We start from the raw sequence: 22,268 nt of genomic DNA, 5'->3' as shown, positions 1-22,268 counted from the left end.
AAAATATTTTTTAAAAAATCCACGCCTTTGAATTTAGAATGAAAAAAATATTTTTTAAAAAATCCACGCCTTTGAATTTAGAATGAAAAAAATATTTTTTAAAAAATCCACGCCTTTGAATTTAGAATGAAAAAAATATTTTTTAAAAAATCCACGCCTTTGAATTTAGAATGAAAAAAATATTTTTTAAAAAATCCACGCCTTTGAATTTAGAATGAAAAAAATATTTTTTAAAAAATCCACGCCTTTGAATTTAGAATGAAAAAAATATTTTTTAAAAAATCCACGCCTTTGAATTTAGAATGAAAAAAATATTTTTTAAAAAATCCACGCCTTTGAAGTTGAAATGGAAAAAATATTTTTTAAAAAATCCACGCCTTTGAAGTTGAAATGGAAAAAATATTTTTTAAAAAATCCACGCCTTTGAAGTTGAAATGGAAAAAATATTTTTTAAAAAATCCACGCCTTTGAAGTTGAAATGGAAAAAATATTTTTTAAAAAATCCACGCCTTTGAAGTTGAAATGGAAAAAATATTTTTTAAAAAATCCACGCCTTTGAAGTTGAAATGGAAAAAATATTTTTTAAAAAATCCACGCCTTTGAAGTTGAAATGGAAAAAATATTTTTTAAAAAATCCACGCCTTTGAAGTTGAAATGGAAAAAATATTTTTTAAAAAATCCACGCCTTTGAAGTTGAAATGGAAAAAATATTTTTTAAAAAATCCACGCCTTTGAAGTTGAAATGGAAAAAATATTTTTTAAAAAATCCACGCCTTTGAAGTTGAAATGGAAAAAATATTTTTTAAAAAATCCACGCCTTTGAAGTTGAAATGAAAAAAAAATATTTTTTAAAAAATCCACGCCTTTGAAGTTGAAATGGAAAAAATATTTTTTAAAAAATCCACGCCTTTGAAGTTAGAATGAAAAAAATATTTTTTAAAAAATCCACGCCTTTGAAGTTAGAATGAAAAAAAAATATTTTTTTTTTTTAAAATTCACGCCTTTGAAGTTAGAATGAAAAAAATATTTTTTAAAAAATCCACGCCTTTGAAGTTGAAATGGAAAAAATATTTTTTATAAAATCCACGCCTTTGAAGTTGAAATGGAAAAAAATATTTTTTAAAAAATCCACTCCTCTCAATGTTGAATGAAAAATGTTGAATTTAATTTTTTAATATGAAACGGTTAACCTTTATTTATTGAGGTAAACTAATTTTACGTTTAAACACCTTTTTCCGTCCCCATATCAGCTCCAACATAAACACCAGCAGGCTACAAGCCAAACCGCTGGGTACTACCATCCAAACCCAAAAGAGGTCTGTGACCGTTAGAACCCGTTCAGTTAGCGCTTGAGGTTTATAACGTATAGATACCTTTTTCAGCTTCAGCATCTCCCAAAATAGTCTATTGTGCCAAGCATGAATCAGACCCACAGCATGGACCCGGTGAATAAAATCATTGAGGGCATCTTTGAGGGGTGAGTTGTATTGCAGGCGAAATCCCCATGGTAACATGCTAAAGTAGGCCATTGATTTAGGCGTGTGAAATACGAAATGAGAACTGTACTTCTGCTGCCGCAGTAGAACCTCATATGTTGCGGTTGTGGCATAGTAACAAAACGAGGTATTCAAATTGCGACGATTTTCATGCAGATAGGTGGTATTGGTGGTATAAACTATTAAGTGCCTTAGATCTTCAGAATCTCTCGAATCTGCCACATCGACCAGGATTTTCATTTTCGATTCCTTTAAGTCGTGGAAATTTCTTATTTGCCGATGAAAGGGAGGTTTGTTGAGGTTCATATTCATGTTTGCCGAGAAGCGGGTGGCTACATACAGCCCCGTAAAGCCAATGGTCAGATATATGATTTTCAAGCTTGTCATGGGATTGGAGCGTACTGTATATGCTTGACCCAAGAGACCAGGCCATACACGCTCCGTAATAAACCAGTCCCAGAAGTGTTTCCACTCCCTGCTCTGGTGGTCAATTAGACAATGGGTGAAGGTTAACAACAGCGAGGAAATGAAAAAGCAAGTAAAGAAATGGCCATTGAGTACGATGCCAAATATTTCCTGCATAGATAGGTGTTTGCTTATCGGTACCATAAGTATAATTTGATTTAGGTCATAAGTATCTGAAACATTACGCCATTCTGCTGCATACATTCCGGGGATCATGGCCATTGGCAGGTCAAGTTTATTTTCCGCAACCATTTGATTGATGATGCTGAAGTGGGTTTCCTTGCCTATTTCTAGGGGAAAGGCCATTTTCAAGGTGGCATTATAGTACCGGGCAAATAAAATCACAAATTTGGCCACAAAACCCTGCATTTTTAAATTTCCCTTTGCATCCCGATAGACAAAGGTTCGAGCTGAATCCTGATCCACATAGGTGAGCAAGGTTTTGTTTTGCAAATTATGCCACTGCAGTGGATAATAAGGGGTCTGATCCTTTGGCCACCATTCTTGCCAATAAAATTCGGGGAAATTTCTCAGACTCCAAAAAGATGGCTCCATTCCATTTTCACTCTCCGCCATGATGAGAAACACATTTGTCATGGAATATTTCGCACAAAGGATTCTTAATTCCTCTATAAGTTTCTTGGGATTTAAAGTATTTTCTGTTACTATTAAAATTCGAGTTTGACGCATATAATCCAAAATCTTGGCCACATTCAGCAACAACTCCTCATCCACTTGATCCCTTATCACCAACAACAACAATATTTCCGAGTTATAATAATCCTTATATAAAAATGTCCTTTGGGGGGGATTTGTAACAATTACTTTTGGCACTTCAATCTCTTGGATGACTTCCGTTACAAGATGCTGCGATCCCGCGGGTTGTACAACAACTATTGCATCAAATTTGGATTCTTTATAAATATCCTGCAGAACAATTTGGCAAAAATGCTGATAAGCGTTCAATTTCTGCCCAATGAGATGCATTATTTCCATTTGACACTGACACCGGAGGACCATTAAAATTACTAATAAAACTATGACCAGGTTTGTTCGCGTATCCATAATGACTAAAATTCGCAATTCGCAGACTTGTTTCAAGTACTTCGAGGACAATTAAAATGCCCTGGCCACAATTATTATTATCCTGCGGTACCATGTCCATTGCCAATTTAAATGACAAGTTTTAAGCAAGACAGGACAATGTTGCAAAAAATTGCCAGCGATTTATTTCAGTGGAGATTTCAGGTTAATCGAGGTAAATGAACTCACAACCACACAATAATCTTTGAATTTATCAGTTCGTGTCTAAGGTCATTAGCCACAGACAAGTAGTATTTGTATAATAATTAACCACGAAAGATGGTAGTATTTGGAGAGCACGTGCAGGTTGGACAAAACAACGGACTAAACATTTTCAGAGCCATAGAGAAGTATTTTCTGTGTTTAGTCTTTGGTATGTGTGACAGGCTACAGGAGGAAGAGCAGATAAAAATATTTTTTCGTTTAAACTTCAGAGGCGTGGATTTTTTAAAACATATTTTTTTCAATTTTAACCGCAAAAGCGTGGATTTTTTAAAAAATATTTATTCAATTTCAACCACAAATGCGTGGATTTTTTAAAAAATATTTTTTCAATTTCAACCGCAAAGGCGTGGATTTTTTAAAAAATATTTTTTCAATTTCAACCGCAAAGGCGTGGATTTTTTAAAAAATATTTTTTCAATTTCAACCGCAAAGGCGCGGATTTTTTAAAAAATATTTTTTCAATTTCAACCGCAAAGGCGTGGATTTTTTAAAAAATATTTTTTCAATTTCAACCGCAAAGGCGTGGATTTTTTAAAAAATATTTTTTCAATTTCAACCGCAAAGGCGTGGATTTTTTAAAAAATATTTTTTCAATTTCAACCGCAAAGGCGTGGATTTTTTAAAAAATATTTTTTCAATTTCAACCGCAAAGGCGTGGATTTTTTAAAAAATATTTTTTCAATTTCAACCGCAAAGGCGTGGATTTTTTAAAAAATATTTTTTCAATTTCAACCGCAAAGGCGTGGATTTTTTAAAAAATATTTTTTCAATTTCAACCGCAAAGGCGTGGATTTTTTAAAAAATATTTTTTACATTTCAACCGCAAAGGCGTGTATTTTTTAAAAAATATTTTTTCCGTTTCAACATCAAAGCCGTGGATTTTTTAAAAAATATTTTTTCCATTTCAACTTCAAAGGCGTGGATTTTTTTAAAAAATATTTTTTCCATTTTACCCTCAAAGGCGTAGATTTTTTAAAAATTATTTTTTCAATTTCAACCGCAAAGGCGTAGATTTTTTAAAAAATATTTTTTCAATTTCAACCGCAAAGGCGTGGATTTTTTAAAAAATATTTTTTCAATTTCAACCGCAAAGGCGTGGATTTTTTAAAAAAATATCTTTTCAATTTCAACAGCAAAGGCGTGGATTTTTTAAAAAATATTTTTTCAATTTCAACCGCAAAGGCGTGGATTTTTTAAAAAATATTTTTTCAATTTCAACCGCAAAGGCGTGGATTTTTTAAAAAATATTTTTTCAATTTCAACCGCAAAGGCGTGGATTTTTTAAAAAATATTTTTTCAATTTCAACCGCAAAGGCGTGGATTTTTTAAAAAATATTTTTTCAATTTCAACCGCAAAGGCGTGGATTTTTTAAAAAATATTTTTTCAATTTCAACCGCAAAGGCGTGGATTTTTTAAAAAATATTTTTTCAATTTCAACCGCAAAGGCGTGGATTTTTTAAAAAATATTTTTTCAATTTCAACCGCAAAGGCGCGGATTTTTTAAAAAATATTTTTTCAATTTCAACCGCAAAGGCGTGGATTTTTTAAAAAATATTTTTTCAATTTCAACCGCAAAGGCGCGGATTTTTTAAAAAATATTTTTTCAATTTCAACCGCAAAGGCGTGGATTTTTTAAAAAATATTTTTTCAATTTCAACCGCAAAGGCGTGGATTTTTTAAAAAATATTTTTTCAATTTCAACCGCAAAGGCGTGGATTTTTTAAAAAATATTTTTTCAATTTCAACCGCAAAGGCGTGGATTTTTTAAAAAATATTTTTTCAATTTCAACCGCAAAGGCGTGGATTTTTTAAAAAATATTTTTTCAATTTCAACCGCAAAGGCGTGGATTTTTTAAAAAATATTTTTTCAATTTCAACCGCAAAGGCGTGGATTTTTTAAAAAATATTTTTTCAATTTCAACCGCAAAGGCGTGGATTTTTTAAAAAATATTTTTTCAATTTCAACCGCAAAGGCGTGGATTTTTTAAAAAATATTTTTTCAATTTCAACCGCAAAGGCGTGGATTTTTTAAAAAATATTTTTTCAATTTCAACCGCAAAGGCGTGGATTTTTTAAAAAATATTTTTTCAATTTCAACCGCAAAGGCGCGGATTTTTTAAAAAATATTTTTTCAATTTCAACCGCAAAGGCGTGGATTTTTTAAAAAATATTTTTTCAATTTCAACCGCAAAGGCGTGGATTTTTTAAAAAATATTTTTTCAATTTCAACCGCAAAGGCGTGGATTTTTTAAAAAATATTTTTTCAATTTCAACCGCTAAGGCGTGGATTTTTTAAAAAATATTTTTTCAATTTCAACCGCAAAGGCGTGGATTTTTAAAAAAATATTTTTTCAATTTCAACCGCAAAGGCGTGGATTTTTAAAAAAATATTTTTTCAATTTCAACCGCAAAGGCGTGGATTTTTAAAAAAATATTTTTTCAATTTCAACCGCAAAGGCGTGGATTTTTTAAAAAATATTTTTTACATTTCAACTTCAAAGGCGTGGATTTTTTAAAAAATATTTTTTACATTTCAACTTCAAGGGCGTGGATTTTTTAACAAATATTTTTTACATTTCAACTTCAAAGGCGTGGATTTTTTAAAAAAATATTTTTTCCATTTCAACTTCAAAGGCGTGGATTTTTTAAAAAAATATTTTTTCCATTTCAACTTCAAAGGCGTGGATTTTTTAAAAAATATTTTTTACATTTCAACTTCAAAGGCGTGGATTTTTTAAAAAATATTTTTTCCATTTCAACTTCAAAGGCGTGGATTTTTTAAAAAAATATTTTTTCCATTTCAACTTCAAAGGCGTGGATTTTTTTAAAAAATATTTTTTCCATTTCATCTTCAGGGGCGTGGCAAACTGATGGTTGTTCCCTTCATCTCTTTACGAATCCACTTCTTCCATTCTGTCTTTCTACCCCTTCCTTTCTTCTGCTTATACTGTTACCTCCATTACTTCACATAGCTAACCCTGATTAGCATTGACAGACAACTCTCCTGGCTGCACAACTTGATTAATGTCATCGGCATGGGTGTGGAATTAATATTCAGCACACACAGAAGTCATTAAATAGAAATTTTATCCACAAGCAAATAGATGGACAGCTAGATGGATGGATAGATCTTAGAATGTTTACCCCCAGAAATGAATGAAGTGACTTCTGCAATGGCAAGGCATATTGGCTGGTATTGGCGACGTCTCTCCTGCGGCTAATCCAACTAATCGACATTCAAAACATTTACAATGAAATCAAACCAACAATAACCAACTCAATATTGTTCATGTTTAGAACAACAACAAGAAGAACAGCAATTTATTGTAAAGAATATTGTAAATAAGAGGAAGCAACCGGATGCACAATGGGATATACATACATGAAAAAATATTCTTTTAAAAATCCACGTTTATTGGGGTGGTGTTGGTTGAAAAAATATTCTTTAAAAAATCCACGTTTATTGGGGTGGTGTTGGTTGAAAAAATATTCTTTTAAAAATCCACGTTTATTGGGGTGGTGTTGGTTGAAAAAATATTCTTTTAAAAATCCACGTTTATTGGGGTGGTGTTGGTTGAAAAAATATTCTTTAAAAAATCCACGTTTATTGGGGTGGTGTTGGTTGAAAAAATATTCTTTAAAAAATCCACGTTTATTGGGGTGGCGTTGGTTGAAAAAATATTCTTTAAAAAATCCACGTTTATTGGGGTGGTGTTGGTTGAAAAAATATTCTTTAAAAAATCCACGTTTATTGGGGTGGCGTTGGTTGAAAAAATATTCTTTAAAAAATCCACGTTTATTGGGATGGTGTTCGTTGGAAAAATATTCTTCAAAAAACCCACGTTTATTGGGGTGGTGTTCGTTGGAAAAATATTCTTCAAAAAACCCACGTTTATTGGGGTGGTGTTGTTGAAAAATATTCTTTAAAAAATCCACGTTTATTGAGGTGGTGTTGGTTGAAAAATATTCTTTAAAAAATTCAATTTTATTGGGTTGGTGTGGTTGAAAAAAATATTCTTTAAAAATCCACGTTTATTGGGGTGGTGTTGGTTGAAAAAATATTCTTTAAAAGTCCACGTTTATTGGGGTGGTGTTGGTTAATAAAAATATTCTTTAAAAAATCCACGTTTATTGGGATGGTGTTGGTTGAAAAAATATTCTTTAAAAAATCCACGTTTATTGGGGTGGTGTTGGTGGAAAAAATATTCTTAAAAAAATCCACGTTTATTGGGATGGTGTTGGTTGAAAAAATATTCTTTAAAAGTCCACGTTTATTGGGGTGGTGTTGGTTAATAAAAATATTCTTTAAAAAATCCACGTTTATTGGGATGGTGTTGGTTGAAAAAATATTCTTAAAAAAATCCACGTTTATTGGGGTGGTGTTGGTTGAAAAAATATTCTTTAAAAAATCCACGTTTATTGCGATGGTGTTCGTTGGAAAAATATTCTTCAAAAAACCCACGTTTATTGGGGTGGTGTTCGTTGGAAAAATATTCTTCAAAAAACCCACGTTTATTGGGGTGGTGTTGTTGAAAAATATTCTTTAAAAAATCCACGTTTATTGAGGTGGTGTTGGTTGAAAAATATTCTTTAAAAAATTCAATTTTATTGGGTTGGTGTGGTTGAAAAAAATATTCTTTAAAAATCCACGTTTATTGGGGTGGTGTTGGTTGAAAAAATATTCTTTAAAAGTCCACGTTTATTGGGGTGGTGTTGGTTAATAAAAATATTCTTTAAAAAATCCACGTTTATTGGGATGGTGTTGGTTGAAAAAATATTCTTTAAAAAATCCACGTTTATTGGGGTGGTGTTGGTGGAAAAAATATTCTTAAAAATATCCACGTTTATTGGGGTGGTGTTGGTTGAAAAAATATTCTTTAAAAGTCCACGTTTATTGGGGTGGTGTTGGTTAATAAAAATATTCTTTAAAAAATCCACGTTTATTGGGGTGATGTTGGTTGAAAAAATATTCTTTAAAAAATCCACGTTTATTGGAATGGTGTTGGTTGAAAAAATATTCTTTAAAAAATCCACGTTTATTGGGGTGGTGTTGGTTGAAAAAATATTCTTTAAAAAATCCACGTTTATTGGGGTGGTGTTGGTTGAAAAATATTCTTTAAAAAATCCACGTTTATTGGGATGGTGTTGGTTGAAAAAATATTCTTTAAAAAATCCACGTTTATTGGCGTGGTGTTGGTGGAAAAAATATTCTTAAAAAAATCCACGTTTATTGGGGTGGTGTTGGTTGAAAAAATATTCTTTAAAAGTCCACGTTTATTGGGGTGGTGTTGGTTAATAAAAATATTCTTTAAAAAATCCACGTTTATTGGGGTGATGTTGGTTGAAAAAATATTCTTTAAAAAATCCACGTTTATTGGAATGGTGTTGGTTGAAAAAATATTCTTTAAAAAATCCACGTTTATTGGGGTGGTGTTGGTTGAAAAAATATTCTTTAAAAAATCCACGTTTATTGGGGTGGTGTTGGTTGAAAAATATTCTTTAAAAAATCCACGTTTATTGGGGTGGTGTTGATTGAAAAAATATTCTTTAAAAAATCCACGTTTATTGGGGTGGTGTTGGTTGAAAAAATATTCTTTAAAAAATCCACGTTTATTGGGATGGTGTTGGTTGAAAAAATATTCTTTAAAAAATCCACGTTTATTGGGATGGTGTTGGTTGAAAAAATATTCTTTAAAAAATCCACGTTTATTGGTATGGTGTTTGTTGAAAATATATTCTTTAAAAAATCCACGTTTAATGGGGAGGTGTTGGTTGAAAAAATATTCTTTAAAAAATCCACGTTTAATGGGGAGGTGTTGGTTGAAAAAATATTCTTTAAAAAATCCACGTTTATTGGGATGGTGTTGGTTGAAAAAATATTCTTTAAAAAATCCACGTTTATTGGGGTGGTGTTTGTTGAAAATATATTCTTTAAAAAATCCACGTTTAATGGGGAGGTGTTGGTTGAAAAAATATTCTTTAAAAAATCCACGTTTATTGGGATGGTGTTGGTTGAAAAAATATTCTTTAAAAAATCCACGTTTATTGGGATGGTGTTGGTTGAAAAAATACTCTTTAAAAAATCCACGTTTATTGGGATGGTGTTGGTTGAAAAAATATTCTTTAAAAAATCCACGTTTATTGGGATGGTGTTGGGTGAAAAAATATTCTTTAAAAAATCCACGTTTATTGGGGTGGTGTTGGTTGAAAAAATATTCTTTAAAAAATCCACGTTTATTGGGATGGTGTTGGTTGAAAAAATATTCTTTAAAAAATCCACGTTTATTGGGATGGTGTTGGTTGAAAAAATATTCTTTAAAAAATCCACGTTTATTGGGATGGTGTTGGTTGAAAAAATACTCTTTAAAAAATCCACGTTTATTGGGATGGTGTTAGTTGAAAAAATATTCTTTAAAAAATCCACGTTTATTGGGATGGTGTTGGGTGAAAAAATATTCTTTAAAAAATCCACGTTTATTGGGGTGGTGTTGGTTGAAAAAATATTCTTTAAAAAATCCACGTTTATTGGGGTGGTGTTGGTTGAAAAAATATTCTTTAAAAAATCCACGTTTATTGGGATGGTGTTGGTTGAAAAAATATTCTTTAAAAAATCCACGTTTATTGGGATGGTGTTGGTTGAAAAAATATTCTTTAAAAAATCCACGTTTATTGGGATGGTGTTGGTTGAAAAAATACTCTTTAAAAAATCCACGTTTATTGGGGTGGTGTTGGTTGAAAAAATATTCTTTAAAAAATCCACGTTTATTGGGGTGGTGTTGGTTGAAAAAATATTCTTTAAAAAAATCCACGTTTATTGGGGTGGTGTTGGCTGAAAAAATATTCTTTAAAAAATCCACGTTTATTGGAATGGTGTTGGTTGAAAAAATATTCTTTAAAAAATCCACGTTTATTGGGGTGGTGTTGGTTGAAAAAATATTCTTTAAAAAATCCACGTTTATTGGGGTGGTGTTGGTTGAAAAAATATTCTTTAAAAAATCCACGTTTATTGGGGTGGTGTTGGTTGAAAAAATATTCTTTAAAAAATCCACGTTTATTGGGGTGGTGTTGGTTGAAAAAATATTCTTTAAAAAATCCACGTTTATTGGGGTGGTGTTGGTTGAAAAAATATTCTTTAAAAAATCCACGTTTATTGGGGTGGTGTTGGCTGAAAAAATATTCTTTAAAAAATCCACGTTTATTGGGGTGGTGTTGGCTGAAAAAATATTCTTTAAAAAATCCACGTTTATTGGAATGGTGTTGGTTGAAAAAATATTCTTTAAAAAATCCACGTTTATTGGGATGGTGTTGGTTGAAAAAATATTCTTTAAAAAATCCACGTTTATTGGGATGGTGTTGGTTGAAAAAATATTCTTTAAAAAATCCACGTTTATTGGGATGGTGTTGGTTGAAAAAATATTCTTTAAAAAATCCACGTTTATTGGGATGGTGTTGATTGAAAAAATATTCTTTAAAAAATCCACGTTTATTGGGATGGTGTTGATTGAAAAAATATTCTTTAAAAGATCCACGTTTATTGGGATGGTGTTGATTGAAAAAATATTCTTTAAAAAATCCACGTTTATTGGGATGGTGTTGATTGAAAAAATATTCTTTAAAAAATCCACGTTTATTGGGATGGTGTTGGGTGAAAAAATATTCTTTAAAAAATCCACGTTTATTGGGGTGGTGTTGGTTGAAAAAATATTCTTTAAAAAATCCACGTTTATTGGGATGGTGTTGGTTGAAAAAATATTCTTTAAAAAATCCACGTTTATTGGGATGGTGTTGGTTGAAAAAATATTCTTTAAAAAATCCACGTTTATTGGGATGGTGTTGGTTGAAAAAATACTCTTTAAAAAATCCACGTTTATTGGGATGGTGTTGGTTGAAAAAATATTCTTTAAAAAATCCACGTTTATTGGGATGGTGTTGGTTGAAAAAATACTCTTTAAAAAATCCACGTTTATTGGGGTGGTGTTGGTTGAAAAAATATTCTTTAAAAAATCCACGTTTATTGGGGTGGTGTTGGTTGAAAAAATATTCTTTAAAAAATCCACGTTTATTGGGGTGGTGTTGGTTGAAAAAATATTCTTTAAAAAATCCACGTTTATTGGGGTGGTGTTGGTTGAAAAAATATTCTTTAAAAAATCCACGTTTATTGGGGTGGTGTTGGTTGAAAAAATATTCTTTAAAAAATCCACGTTTATTGGAATGGTGTTGGTTGAAAAAATATTCTTTAAAAAATCCACGTTTATTGGGATGGTGTTGGTTGAAAAAATATTCTTTAAAAAATCCACGTTTATTGGGATGGTGTTGGTTGAAAAAATATTCTTTAAAAAATCCACGTTTATTGGGATGGTGTTGGTTGAAAAAATATTCTTTAAAAAATCCACGTTTATTGCGATGGTGTTGGTTGAAAAAATATTCTTTAAAAAATCCACGTTTATTGCGATGGTGTTGATTGAAAAAATATTCTTTAAAAAATCCACGTTTATTGGGGTGGTGTTGGTTGAAAAAATATTCTTTAAAAGATCCACGTTTATTGGGATGGTGTTGATTGAAAAAATATTCTTTAAAAAATCCACGTTTATTGGGATGGTGTTGGGTGAAAAAATATTCTTTAAAAAATCCACGTTTATTGGGGTGGTGTTGGTTGAAAAAATATTCTTTAAAAAATCCACGTTTATTGGGATGGTGTTGGTTGAAAAAATATTCTTTAAAAAATCCACGTTTATTGGGATGGTGTTGGTTGAAAAAATATTCTTTAAAAAATCCACGTTTATTGGGATGGTGTTGGTTGAAAAAATATTCTTTAAAAAATCCACGTTTATTGGGATGGTGTTGGTTGAAAAAATATTCTTTAAAAAATCCACGTTTATTGGGATGGTGTTGGTTGAAAAAATACTCTTTAAAAAATCCACGTTTATTGGGATGGTGTTGGTTGAAAAAATATTCTTTAAAAAATCCACGTTTATTGGGATGGTGTTGGGTGAAAAAATATTCTTTAAAAAATCCACGTTTATTGGGATGGTGTTGGGTGAAAAAATATTCTTTAAAAAATCCACGTTTATTGGGGTGGTGTTGGTTGAAAAAATATTCTTTAAAAAATCCACGTTTATTGGGATGGTGTTGGTTGAAAAAATATTCTTTAAAAAATCCACGTTTATTGGGATGGTGTTGGTTGAAAAAATATTCTTTAAAAAATCCACGTTTATTGGGATGGTGTTGGTTGAAAAAATACTCTTTAAAAAATCCACGTTTATTGGGGTGGTGTTGGTTGAAAAAATATTCTTTAAAAAATCCACGTTTATTGGGGTGGTGTTGGTTGAAAAAATATTCTTTAAAAAAATCCACGTTTATTGGGGTGGTGTTGGCTGAAAAAATATTCTTTAAAAAATCCACGTTTATTGGAATGGTGTTGGTTGAAAAAATATTCTTTAAAAAATCCACGTTTATTGGGGTGGTGTTGGTTGAAAAAATATTCTTTAAAAAATCCACGTTTATTGGGGTGGTGTTGGTTGAAAAAATATTCTTTAAAAAATCCACGTTTATTGGGGTGGTGTTGGTTGAAAAAATATTCTTTAAAAAATCCACGTTTATTGGGGTGGTGTTGGTTGAAAAAATATTCTTTAAAAAATCCACGTTTATTGGGGTGGTGTTGGCTGAAAAAATATTCTTTAAAAAATCCACGTTTATTGGAATGGTGTTGGTTGAAAAAATATTCTTTAAAAAATCCACGTTTATTGGGATGGTGTTGGTTGAAAAAATATTCTTTAAAAAATCCACGTTTATTGGGATGGTGTTGGTTGAAAAAATATTCTTTAAAAAATCCACCTTTATTGGGATGGTGTTGGTTGAAAAAATATTCTTTAAAAAATCCACGTTTATTGCGATGGTGTTGGTTGAAAAAATATTCTTTAAAAAATCCACGTTTATTGCGATGGTGTTGATTGAAAAAATATTCTTTAAAAAATCCACGTTTATTGGGGTGGTGTTGGTTGAAAAAATATTCTTTAAAAGATCCACGTTTATTGGGATGGTGTTGATTGAAAAAATATTCTTTAAAAAATCCACGTTTATTGGGGTGGTGTTGGTTGAAAAAATATTCTTTAAAAAATCCACGTTTATTGGGGTGGTGTTGGTTGAAAAATATTCTTTAAAAAATCCACGTTTATTGGGGTGGTGTTGATTGAAAAAATATTCTTTAAAAAATCCACGTTTATTGGGGTGGTGTTGGTTGAAAAAATATTCTTTAAAAAATCCACGTTTATTGGGGTGGTGTTGGTTGAAAAAATATTCTTTAAAAAATCCACGTTTATTGGGGTGGTGTTGGTTGAAAAAATATTCTTTAAAAAATCCACGTTTATTGGGGTGGTGTTGGTTGAAAAAATATTCTTTAAAAAATCCACGTTTATTGGGGTGGTGTTGGTTGAAAAAATATTCTTTAAAAAATCCACGTTTATTGGGGTGGTGTTGGTTGAAAAAATATTCTTTAAAAAATCCACGTTTATTGGGGTGGTGTTGGTTAAAAAAATATTCTTTAAAAAATCCACGTTTATTGGGGTGGTGTTGGTTGAAAAAATATTCTTTAAAAAATCCACGTTTATTGGGGTGGTGTTGGTTGAAAAATATTCTTTAAAAAATCCACGTTTATTGGGGTGGTGTTGGTTGAAAAAATATTCTTTAAAAAATCCACGTTTATTGGGGTGGTGTTGGTTGAAAAAATATTCTTTAAAAAATCCACGTTAATTGGGGTGGTGTTGGTTGAAAAAATATTCTTTAAAAAAGCCACGTTTATTGGGATGGTGTTGGTTGAAAAAATATTCTTTAAAAAATCCACGTTTATTGGGGTGGTGTTGGTTGAAAAAATATTCTTTAAAAAATCCACGTTTATTGGGATGGTGTTGGTTGAAAAAATATTCTTTAAAAAATCCACGTTTATTGGGGTGGTGTTGGTTGAAAAAATATTCTTTAAAAAATCCACGTTTATTGGGGTGGTGTTGGTTGAAAAAATATTCTTTAAAAAATCCACGTTTATTGGGGTGGTATTGGTTGAAAAAATATTCTTTAAAAAATCCACGTTTATTGGGGTGGTGTTGGTTGAAAAAATATTCTTTAAAAAATCCACGTTTATTGGGGTGTTGTTGGTTGAAAAAATATTCTTTAAAAAATCCACTTTTTTGGGATGGTGTTGGTTAAAAATATTCTTTAAAAAATCTACGTTTTTGGGATGGTGTTGGTTGAAAAAATATTCTTTAAAAAATCCATGTTTATTGGGGTGGTGTTGGTTGAAAAAATATTCTTTAAAAAATCCACGTTTATTGGGGTGGTGTTGGTTGAAAAAATATTCTTTAAAAAATCCACGTTTATTGGGGTAGTGTTGGTTGAAAAAATATCCACATTTATTGGGGTGGTGTTGGTTGAAAAAATATTCTTTAAAAGATCCACGTTTATTGGGATGGTGTTGATTGAAAAAATATTCTTTAAAAAATCCACGTTTATTGGGGTGGTGTTGGTTGAAAAAATATTCTTTAAAAAATCCACGTTTATTGGGGTGGTGTTGGTTGAAAAAATATTCTTTAAAAAATCCACGTTTATTGGGGTGGTGTTGGTTGAAAAAATATTCTTTAAAAAATCCACGTTTATTGGAATGGTGTTGGTTGAAAAAATATTCTTTAAAAAATCCACGTTTATTGGAATGGTGTTGGTTGAAAAAATATTCTTTAAAAAATCCACGTTTATTGGGGTGGTGTTGGTTGAAAAAATATTCTTTAAAAAGTCCACGTTTATTGGGATGGTGTTGGTTGAAAAAATATTCTTTAAAAAATCCACGTTTATTGGGATGGTGTTGGTTGAAAAAATATTCTTTAAAAAGTCCACGTTTATTGGGGTGGTGTTGGATGAAAAAATATTCTTTAAAAAATCCACGTTTATTGGGGTGGTGTTGGTTGAAAAAATATTCTTTAAAAAAGCACATTTTTATTTTTTTTTTTTTAAATCCACATTTATTGAGGTGGTGGTTGTTTGAAAAATATTATTCGATAATGTTGCATGTATGTCAATGAATATGTGGTTTCATAATTAAATTACGAATTAAAATGTTTATCATATCACCCTACAAACCACCTAAGAATATAATTAAGTTCTTATCGTTTCTACTTTGGAACTGAAACATTGTGGCTTGGCCACTTTAGCAAATCATATAAATCCTATAAATTGCACAACATTTCCAATGCATACCATCAGTTCTTCTGGAGACTTGTTTGCAATAGAAGTAAAAAAAGGGATTAACACTAAATATGGAAGACTTGGTCACCCAATTCAATGGGCTTCTTGCAAGATCATTTCAAAATGGCGATTATTTCGATATTGATGTAGTTCTGGCAAAAAATCCAAAAGGGTAAGTATTCGATAATGTCAACATAAAGCATTTCATATTTTCGTAATTTCAACGTTAATGTTTTGTTTGTTGTGCGTTGTGTCCACAGCTCTTTAGGATTGAATTCAAATAAAATAATAATATTGAATCTTCGTTAAATAGTTCAGCGGCAATAACTGTAATATTTAACACTATTTTATTCCTTACAGATTTCAAATAAAATTTGCCAATGATAAACTAAATAAAAATCCCGATGCCCCAATTGGTTTAGAAGTTGATATAAATTTGAAGGAAAACAGTTATTCTTTTCAAAGTAAAAATGGACTTGGATATGGTCGTTTTTTCGACGTAAAAGATAAAATGAATATTAGAATAATGTATTCGAACGATGTGATTTCCATAACCACAGACGAGAAAAACGTTTCGAGTGGCAGCCTAAACCTATTGGACCCACAAAGCTATATGTATATGAAAGCCATACAAATAGTTGGTGACATTAAACTTATCGAGAGGGTCGATCATAGAAGTTCATTCCCAGCATTATGGCCACCATCCAATTTCACACCAGCCAAGGATGATCGAATGTTCCTAAGCAATGACATACCGATAAAATTTCAACCAGGTCATTTAATGGTACTAACTGCTCGCTGTTATGGTAGCTCTAACGGAAACTTCCTTATAAATATGAAACATGCTAACAGTGAGGAATTGATAATGGAATTTAAAGTTGATTTTGGAGGCAGCAAAGTTTATCGCAGACATTTGAAAAAAATGTACAATTACCATAACTCGAAATATCGGTATGATAAGTGTTAGGATCTTTAAAACAAATTAACAACATTTCCCAAATCTTTTCGCACATCTAGTTATGATTATAACAAAGAGCAATCTGATGGACTCTTTCCATTTGACTTTAGAAAGACCTTTTAAATTGGCATTGCCTGCAAAGAAAAGGAATTCCTTATCGCCGTCAATGGAGAATATTTTTGCTCATATAGTTATGGAGATGAACTGTATTCTGACGATGCTACTAATGTTTTAGAAAATATTGTTGGTCCCAAAATATTTTGGGGTAGCGGTTATAAGGGTGGCATAAAAGTCACTAGCATCGATCATATTCTATTGGATAATCCTGAGTGTACAACAATTGAAGGTTATACAAAACTTGAGAGAGCTGATGTTTGTGATATATGCAAGGCTTGAAAATGTGAAAATAAAACATCATTATAAAATGTAAACTAATAAAAAAATAAAACATATCGAATTCATTTTTAGAATATCCAAGTCTTGTAGTCAGCCTGAGAAAAACATTTCTTTAAAATATCCATGAGGTCAGCATGAAAAAACATTATAAAAGCCACGTTTATTGGTCTGATGAAAAAATATTTCTTAAAAAAGCCACGTTTATTGGTCTGATGAAAAAATATTTTTTTAAAAAAGCCACGTTTATTGGTCTGATGAAAAAATATTTTTTTAAAAAAGCCACGTTTATTGGACTGATGAAAAAATATTTTTTTAAAAAAATCCACGTTAATTGGTCTGATGAAAAAATATTTTTTTAAAAATTCACGTTTATTGCTCCTATGAAATTTTTTTTTTTAAAAATCAACGTTTATTGTTCCTATGAAAAAATATTTTTTAAAAAATCCACGTTTATTGGTCCTATGAAAAAATATTTTTTAAAAAATCCGCGTTTATTGGTCCTATGAAAAAATATTTTTTAAAAAATCCACGTTTATTGGTCCTATGAAAAGATATTTTTTTAAAAAATCCACGTTTATTGGTCCTATGAAAAAATATTTTTTAAAAAATCCGCGTTTATTGGTCCTATGAAAAAATATTTTTTAAAAAATCCACGTTTATTGGTCCTATGAAAAAATATTTTTTAAAAAATCCACGTTCATTGATCCTATGAAAAAATATTTTTTAAAAAATCCACGTTTTTTGATCCCATGAAAAAATATTTTTTAAAAAATCCACGTTCATTGGACTGGTGAAAAAATATTTTTTTAAAAAATCCACGTTCATTGGACTGGTGAAAAAAAAAACATTTTTTAAAAAATCCACGTTCATTGGACTGATGAAAAAAATATTTTTTAAAAAATTCACGTTTATTGGTCCTATGAAAAGATATTTTTTAAAAAATTCACGTTTATTGGTCCTATGAAAAGATATTTTTTAAAAAATCCACGTTCATTGGACTGGTGAAAAAAACATTTTTTAAAAAATCCACGTTCATTGGACTGGTGAAAAAAACATTTTTTAAAAAATCCACGTTCATTGGACTGATGAAAAAAATATTTTTTAAAAAATCCACGTTCATTGGACTGATGAAAAAAATATTTTTTGAAAAATCCACGTTCATTGGACTGATGAAAAAAATATTTTTTAAAAAATCCACGTTCATTGGACTGATGAAAAAAATATTTTTTAAAAAATCCACGTTTATTGGACCTATGAAAAAATATTTTTTTAAAAAATCCACGTTTGTTGGTCCTATGAAAAAATATTTTTTAAAAAATCCGCGTTTATTGGTCCTATGAAAAAATATTTTTTAAAAAATCCACGTTTATTGGTCCTATGAAAAAATATTTTTTAAAAAATCCACGTTCATTGATCCTATGAAAAAATATTTTTTAAAAAATCCACGTTTATTGATCCCATGAAAAAACATTTTTTAAAAAATCCACGTTTATTGGTCCTATGAAAAGATATTTTTTAAAAAATCCACGTTCATTGGACTGGTGAAAAAAACATTTTTTAAAAAATCCACGTTCATTGGACTGATGAAAAAAATATTTTTTAAAAAATCCACGTTTATTGGTCCTATGAAAAGATATTTTTTAAAAAGTCCACGTTCATTGGACTGGTGAAAAAAACATTTTTTAAAAAATCCACGTTTATTGGTCTGATGAAAAAATATTTTTTAAAAAATCCACGTTTATTGGTCTGATGAAAAAATATTTTTTAAAAAATCCACGATCATTGGACTGATGAAAAAAATATTTTTTAAAAAATCCACGTTCATTAAACTGATGAAAAAAATATTTTTTTAAAAATCCACGTTTATTGGTCTGATGAAAAAATATTTTTTAAAAAATCCACGTTTATTGGTCTGATGAAAAAATATTTTTTAAAAAATCCACGTTTATTGGTACTATAAAAAAATATTTTTTTTTAAAAATCCACGTTTATTGGTCTGATTAATGGTCTTATGAAAAAAATATTTTTTTTTAAATCCACGTTTATTAGTCTGATTAATGGTCTTATGAAAAAAATATTTTTTAAAAAATCCACGTTTATTGGTCTGATTAATGGTCTTATGAAAAAAATATTTTTTTTTAAATCCACGTTTATTAGTCTGATTAATGGTCTTATGAAAAAAATATTTTTTTTTAAATCCACGTTTATTGGTCTGATTAATGGTCTTATGAAAAAATATTTTTTTTTAAATCCACGTTTATTAGTCTGATTAATGGTCTTATGAAAAAAATATTTTTTAAAAAATCCACGTTTATTGGTCTGATTAATGGTCTTATGAAAAAAATATTTTTTTTTAAATCCACGTTTATTAGTCTGATTAATGGTCTTATGAAAAAAATATTTTTTTTTTAAATCCACGTTTATTGGTCTGATTAATGGTCTTATGAAAAAAATATTTTTTTTTAAATCCACGTTTATTAGTCTGATTAATGGTCTTATGAAAAAAATATTTTTTTTTTAAATCCACGTTTATTGGTCTGATTAATGGTCTTATGAAAAAAATATTTTTTTTTTAATCCACGTTTATTGGTCTGATTAATGGTCTTATGAAAAAAATATTTTTTAAAAAATCCACGTTTATTGGTGCTATGAAAAATATTTTTTTAAAAAATCCACGTTTATTGGTCCTATGAAAAATATTTTTTAAAAAATCCACGTTTATTGGTCCTATGAAAAAATATTTTTTTAAAAATCCACGTTTATTGGTCCTATGAAAAAATATTTTTTAAAAAATCCGCGTTTATTGGTCCTATGAAAAAATATTTTTTAAAAAATCCACGTTTATTGATCCTATGAAAAAATATTTTTTAAAAAATCCACGTTTATTGATCCCATGAAAAAATATTTTTTAAAAAATCCACATTTATTGATCCTATGAAAAAATATTTTTTAAAAAATCCACGTTTATTGATCCTATGAAAAAATATTTTTTAAAAATCCACGTTTATTGATCCCATGAAAAAATATTTTTTAAAAAATCCACGTTTATTGGTCCTATGAAAAGATATTTTTTAAAAAATCCACGTTCATTGGACTGATGAAAAAAATATTTTTTTAAAAAATCCACGTTCATTGGACTGATGAAAAAAATATTTTTTTAAAAAATCCACGTTCATTGGAGAGATGAAAAAAATTTTTTTTTTAAATTTACATTCATTGGACTGATGAAAAAAATATTTTTTAAAAAATCCACGTTCATTGGACTGATGACAAAAATATTTTTTAAAAAATCCACGTTCATTGGACTGATGAAAAAAATATTTTTTAAAAAATCCACGTTCATTGGACTGATGAAAAAAATATTTTTTAAAAAATCCGCGTTCATTGGACTGATGAAAAAATATTTTTTTTTTAAATATACGTTCATTGGACTGATGAAAAAAAAAATTTTTTAAAAAATCCACGTTCATTGGACTGATGACAAAAATATTTTTTAAAAAATCCACGTTCATTGGACTGATGACAAAAATATTTTTTAAAAAATCCACGTTATTGGACTGATGAAAAAAATATTTTTTAAAAAATCCACGTTTATTGGTCCTATGAAAAGATATTTTTTAAAAAAGCCACGTTTATTGGTCTGATGAAAAAATATTTTTTAAAAAATCCACGTTTATTGGTCCTATGAAAAAATATTTTTTAAAAAATCCGCGTTTATTGGTCATATAAAAAAAATATTTTTTAAAAAATCAAGGTTTATTGGTCTTATGAAAAAATATTTTTTAAAAAATCAACGTTCATTGGACTGATGAAAAAAATATTTTTAAAAACAAGTAAGAAAAGCGTTAAGTTCGGTCGGGCCGAACTTTTTATACCCTCCACCACAAATTTCAGCCATCTCGGTGTGATAATGAGGCCAAAACCTTTAAAATACCGAAAATCGGGAGATATCGTCCTATGGGGGCTATATCAACACGTGGGCCTATATAAACACTTTATGGTAGAAATGTTTCTTAGCCTCTAGAAACACAAAATACCAAGTTACAACCGATTCTTTGGTCAAATTGGTCTAATACATTCAAAATATATTAAAATGACGCGTACTTTATAAGGGGCCTTATGTGGGGGCTATACCAAAACGTGGACCTATATAACCCAACTTTGGTACGAATGTTTTCTGGCCTCTGAAGACACAAAATACCAAATTACAACTAATTCTGTGGTCAAATGGGTGTAATACATTTAAAATATATTAAAATGACGCGTACTTTATATGGGGCCTTATATGGGGGCTATACCAAAACGTGGACCTATATAACCCAACTTTGGTAGGAATATTTTTTGGCCTCTGGAGACACAAAGTACCAAATTACAACCAATTCGGTGGTAAAATGGGCCAAATATCTTAAAAATTCCTTAAAACGACGACGCGTCACGCGTCATTTTGTATGGGGGCTATACGAAAGCGTGGACCTACATAGCCCGCTTTCAATACCAAAAGTCCTACGTAAATATAACATATTTTCCCAAAATTTCATCAACCTACGTCAATCCGTTCGGACGCTAGAGTGATTTCCACAGACGGACAGACGGACAGACGGACAGACGGACAGACGGACGGACATGGCTATATCGATGTAGAATTGCACGCTGATCAAGAATATATATACTTTGTGGGGTCTACAATGATATTTCGAGTAGTTACAAACGTAGTGACAAACTTAATATACCCCCATCCTATGGTGGAGGGTATAAAATCCACGTTCATTGGACTGATGGAAAAATATTTTTTTTTTAATTTACGTTCATTGGACTGATGAAAAAAATATTTTTTTTTTAATTTACGTTCATTGGACTGATGAAAAAAATATTTTTTAAAAAATCCACGTTCATTGGACTGATGACAAAAATATTTTTTAAAAAATCCACGTTCGTTGGACTGATGACAAAAATATTTTTTAAAAAATCCACGTTCATTGGACTGATGAAAAAAATATTTTTTAAAAAATCCACGTTTATTGGTCCTATGAAAAGATATTTTTAAAAAAAGCCACGTTTATTGGTCTGATGAAAAAATATTTTTTAAAAAATATACGTTCATTGGACTAATGAAAAAATATTTTTTAAAAAATGCACGTTCATTGGACTGATGAAAAAAATATTTTTTAAGAAATCCACGTTCATTAAACTGATGAAAAAAATATTTTTTAAAAAATCCACGTTCATTGGACTGATGAAAAAAATATTTTTTAAAAAATCCACGTTCATTGGACTGATGAAAAAAATATTTTTTAAAAAATCCACTTTCATTGGACTGATGAAAAAAATATTTTTTAAAAAATCCACGTTTATTGATCTGATGAGAAAATATTTTTTTAAAAATTCACGTTTATTGATCTAATGAAAAAATATTTTT

General features: G+C 29.8%; 2 protein-coding genes across 2 annotated transcripts; one reads left to right on the top strand and one right to left on the bottom strand.

Annotated features, from left to right (window-relative positions):
• Positions 1-1,196: 1,196 nt before the first annotated feature.
• LOC141392096 (uncharacterized) lies at positions 1,197-2,948 on the bottom strand. The gene has a single exon (XM_073965053.1). The coding sequence runs from the start codon at positions 2,946-2,948 to the stop codon at positions 1,197-1,199; it is 1,752 nt and encodes a 583-aa protein (XP_073821154.1).
• Positions 2,949-15,534: 12,586 nt separating this feature from the next.
• LOC141392438 (uncharacterized) lies at positions 15,535-16,818 on the top strand. Its single transcript, XM_073965379.1, has 2 exons — positions 15,535-15,670; positions 15,859-16,818. The coding sequence occupies exons 1-2, from the start codon at positions 15,570-15,572 to the stop codon at positions 16,463-16,465; spliced, it is 708 nt and encodes a 235-aa protein (XP_073821480.1). The 5' UTR covers positions 15,535-15,569; the 3' UTR covers positions 16,466-16,818.
• Positions 16,819-22,268: the final 5,450 nt, after the last annotated feature.

Source organism: Musca autumnalis, unplaced genomic scaffold (genome assembly GCF_047663935.1).
Source record: "Musca autumnalis isolate F117 unplaced genomic scaffold, ASM4766393v1 scaffold_2, whole genome shotgun sequence".
Lineage (NCBI taxonomy): Eukaryota > Metazoa > Arthropoda > Insecta > Diptera > Muscidae > Musca > Musca autumnalis.
The sequence above is the reverse complement of the archived record's forward strand: the minus strand, read 5'-3'. Positions and strand labels throughout refer to the sequence as shown.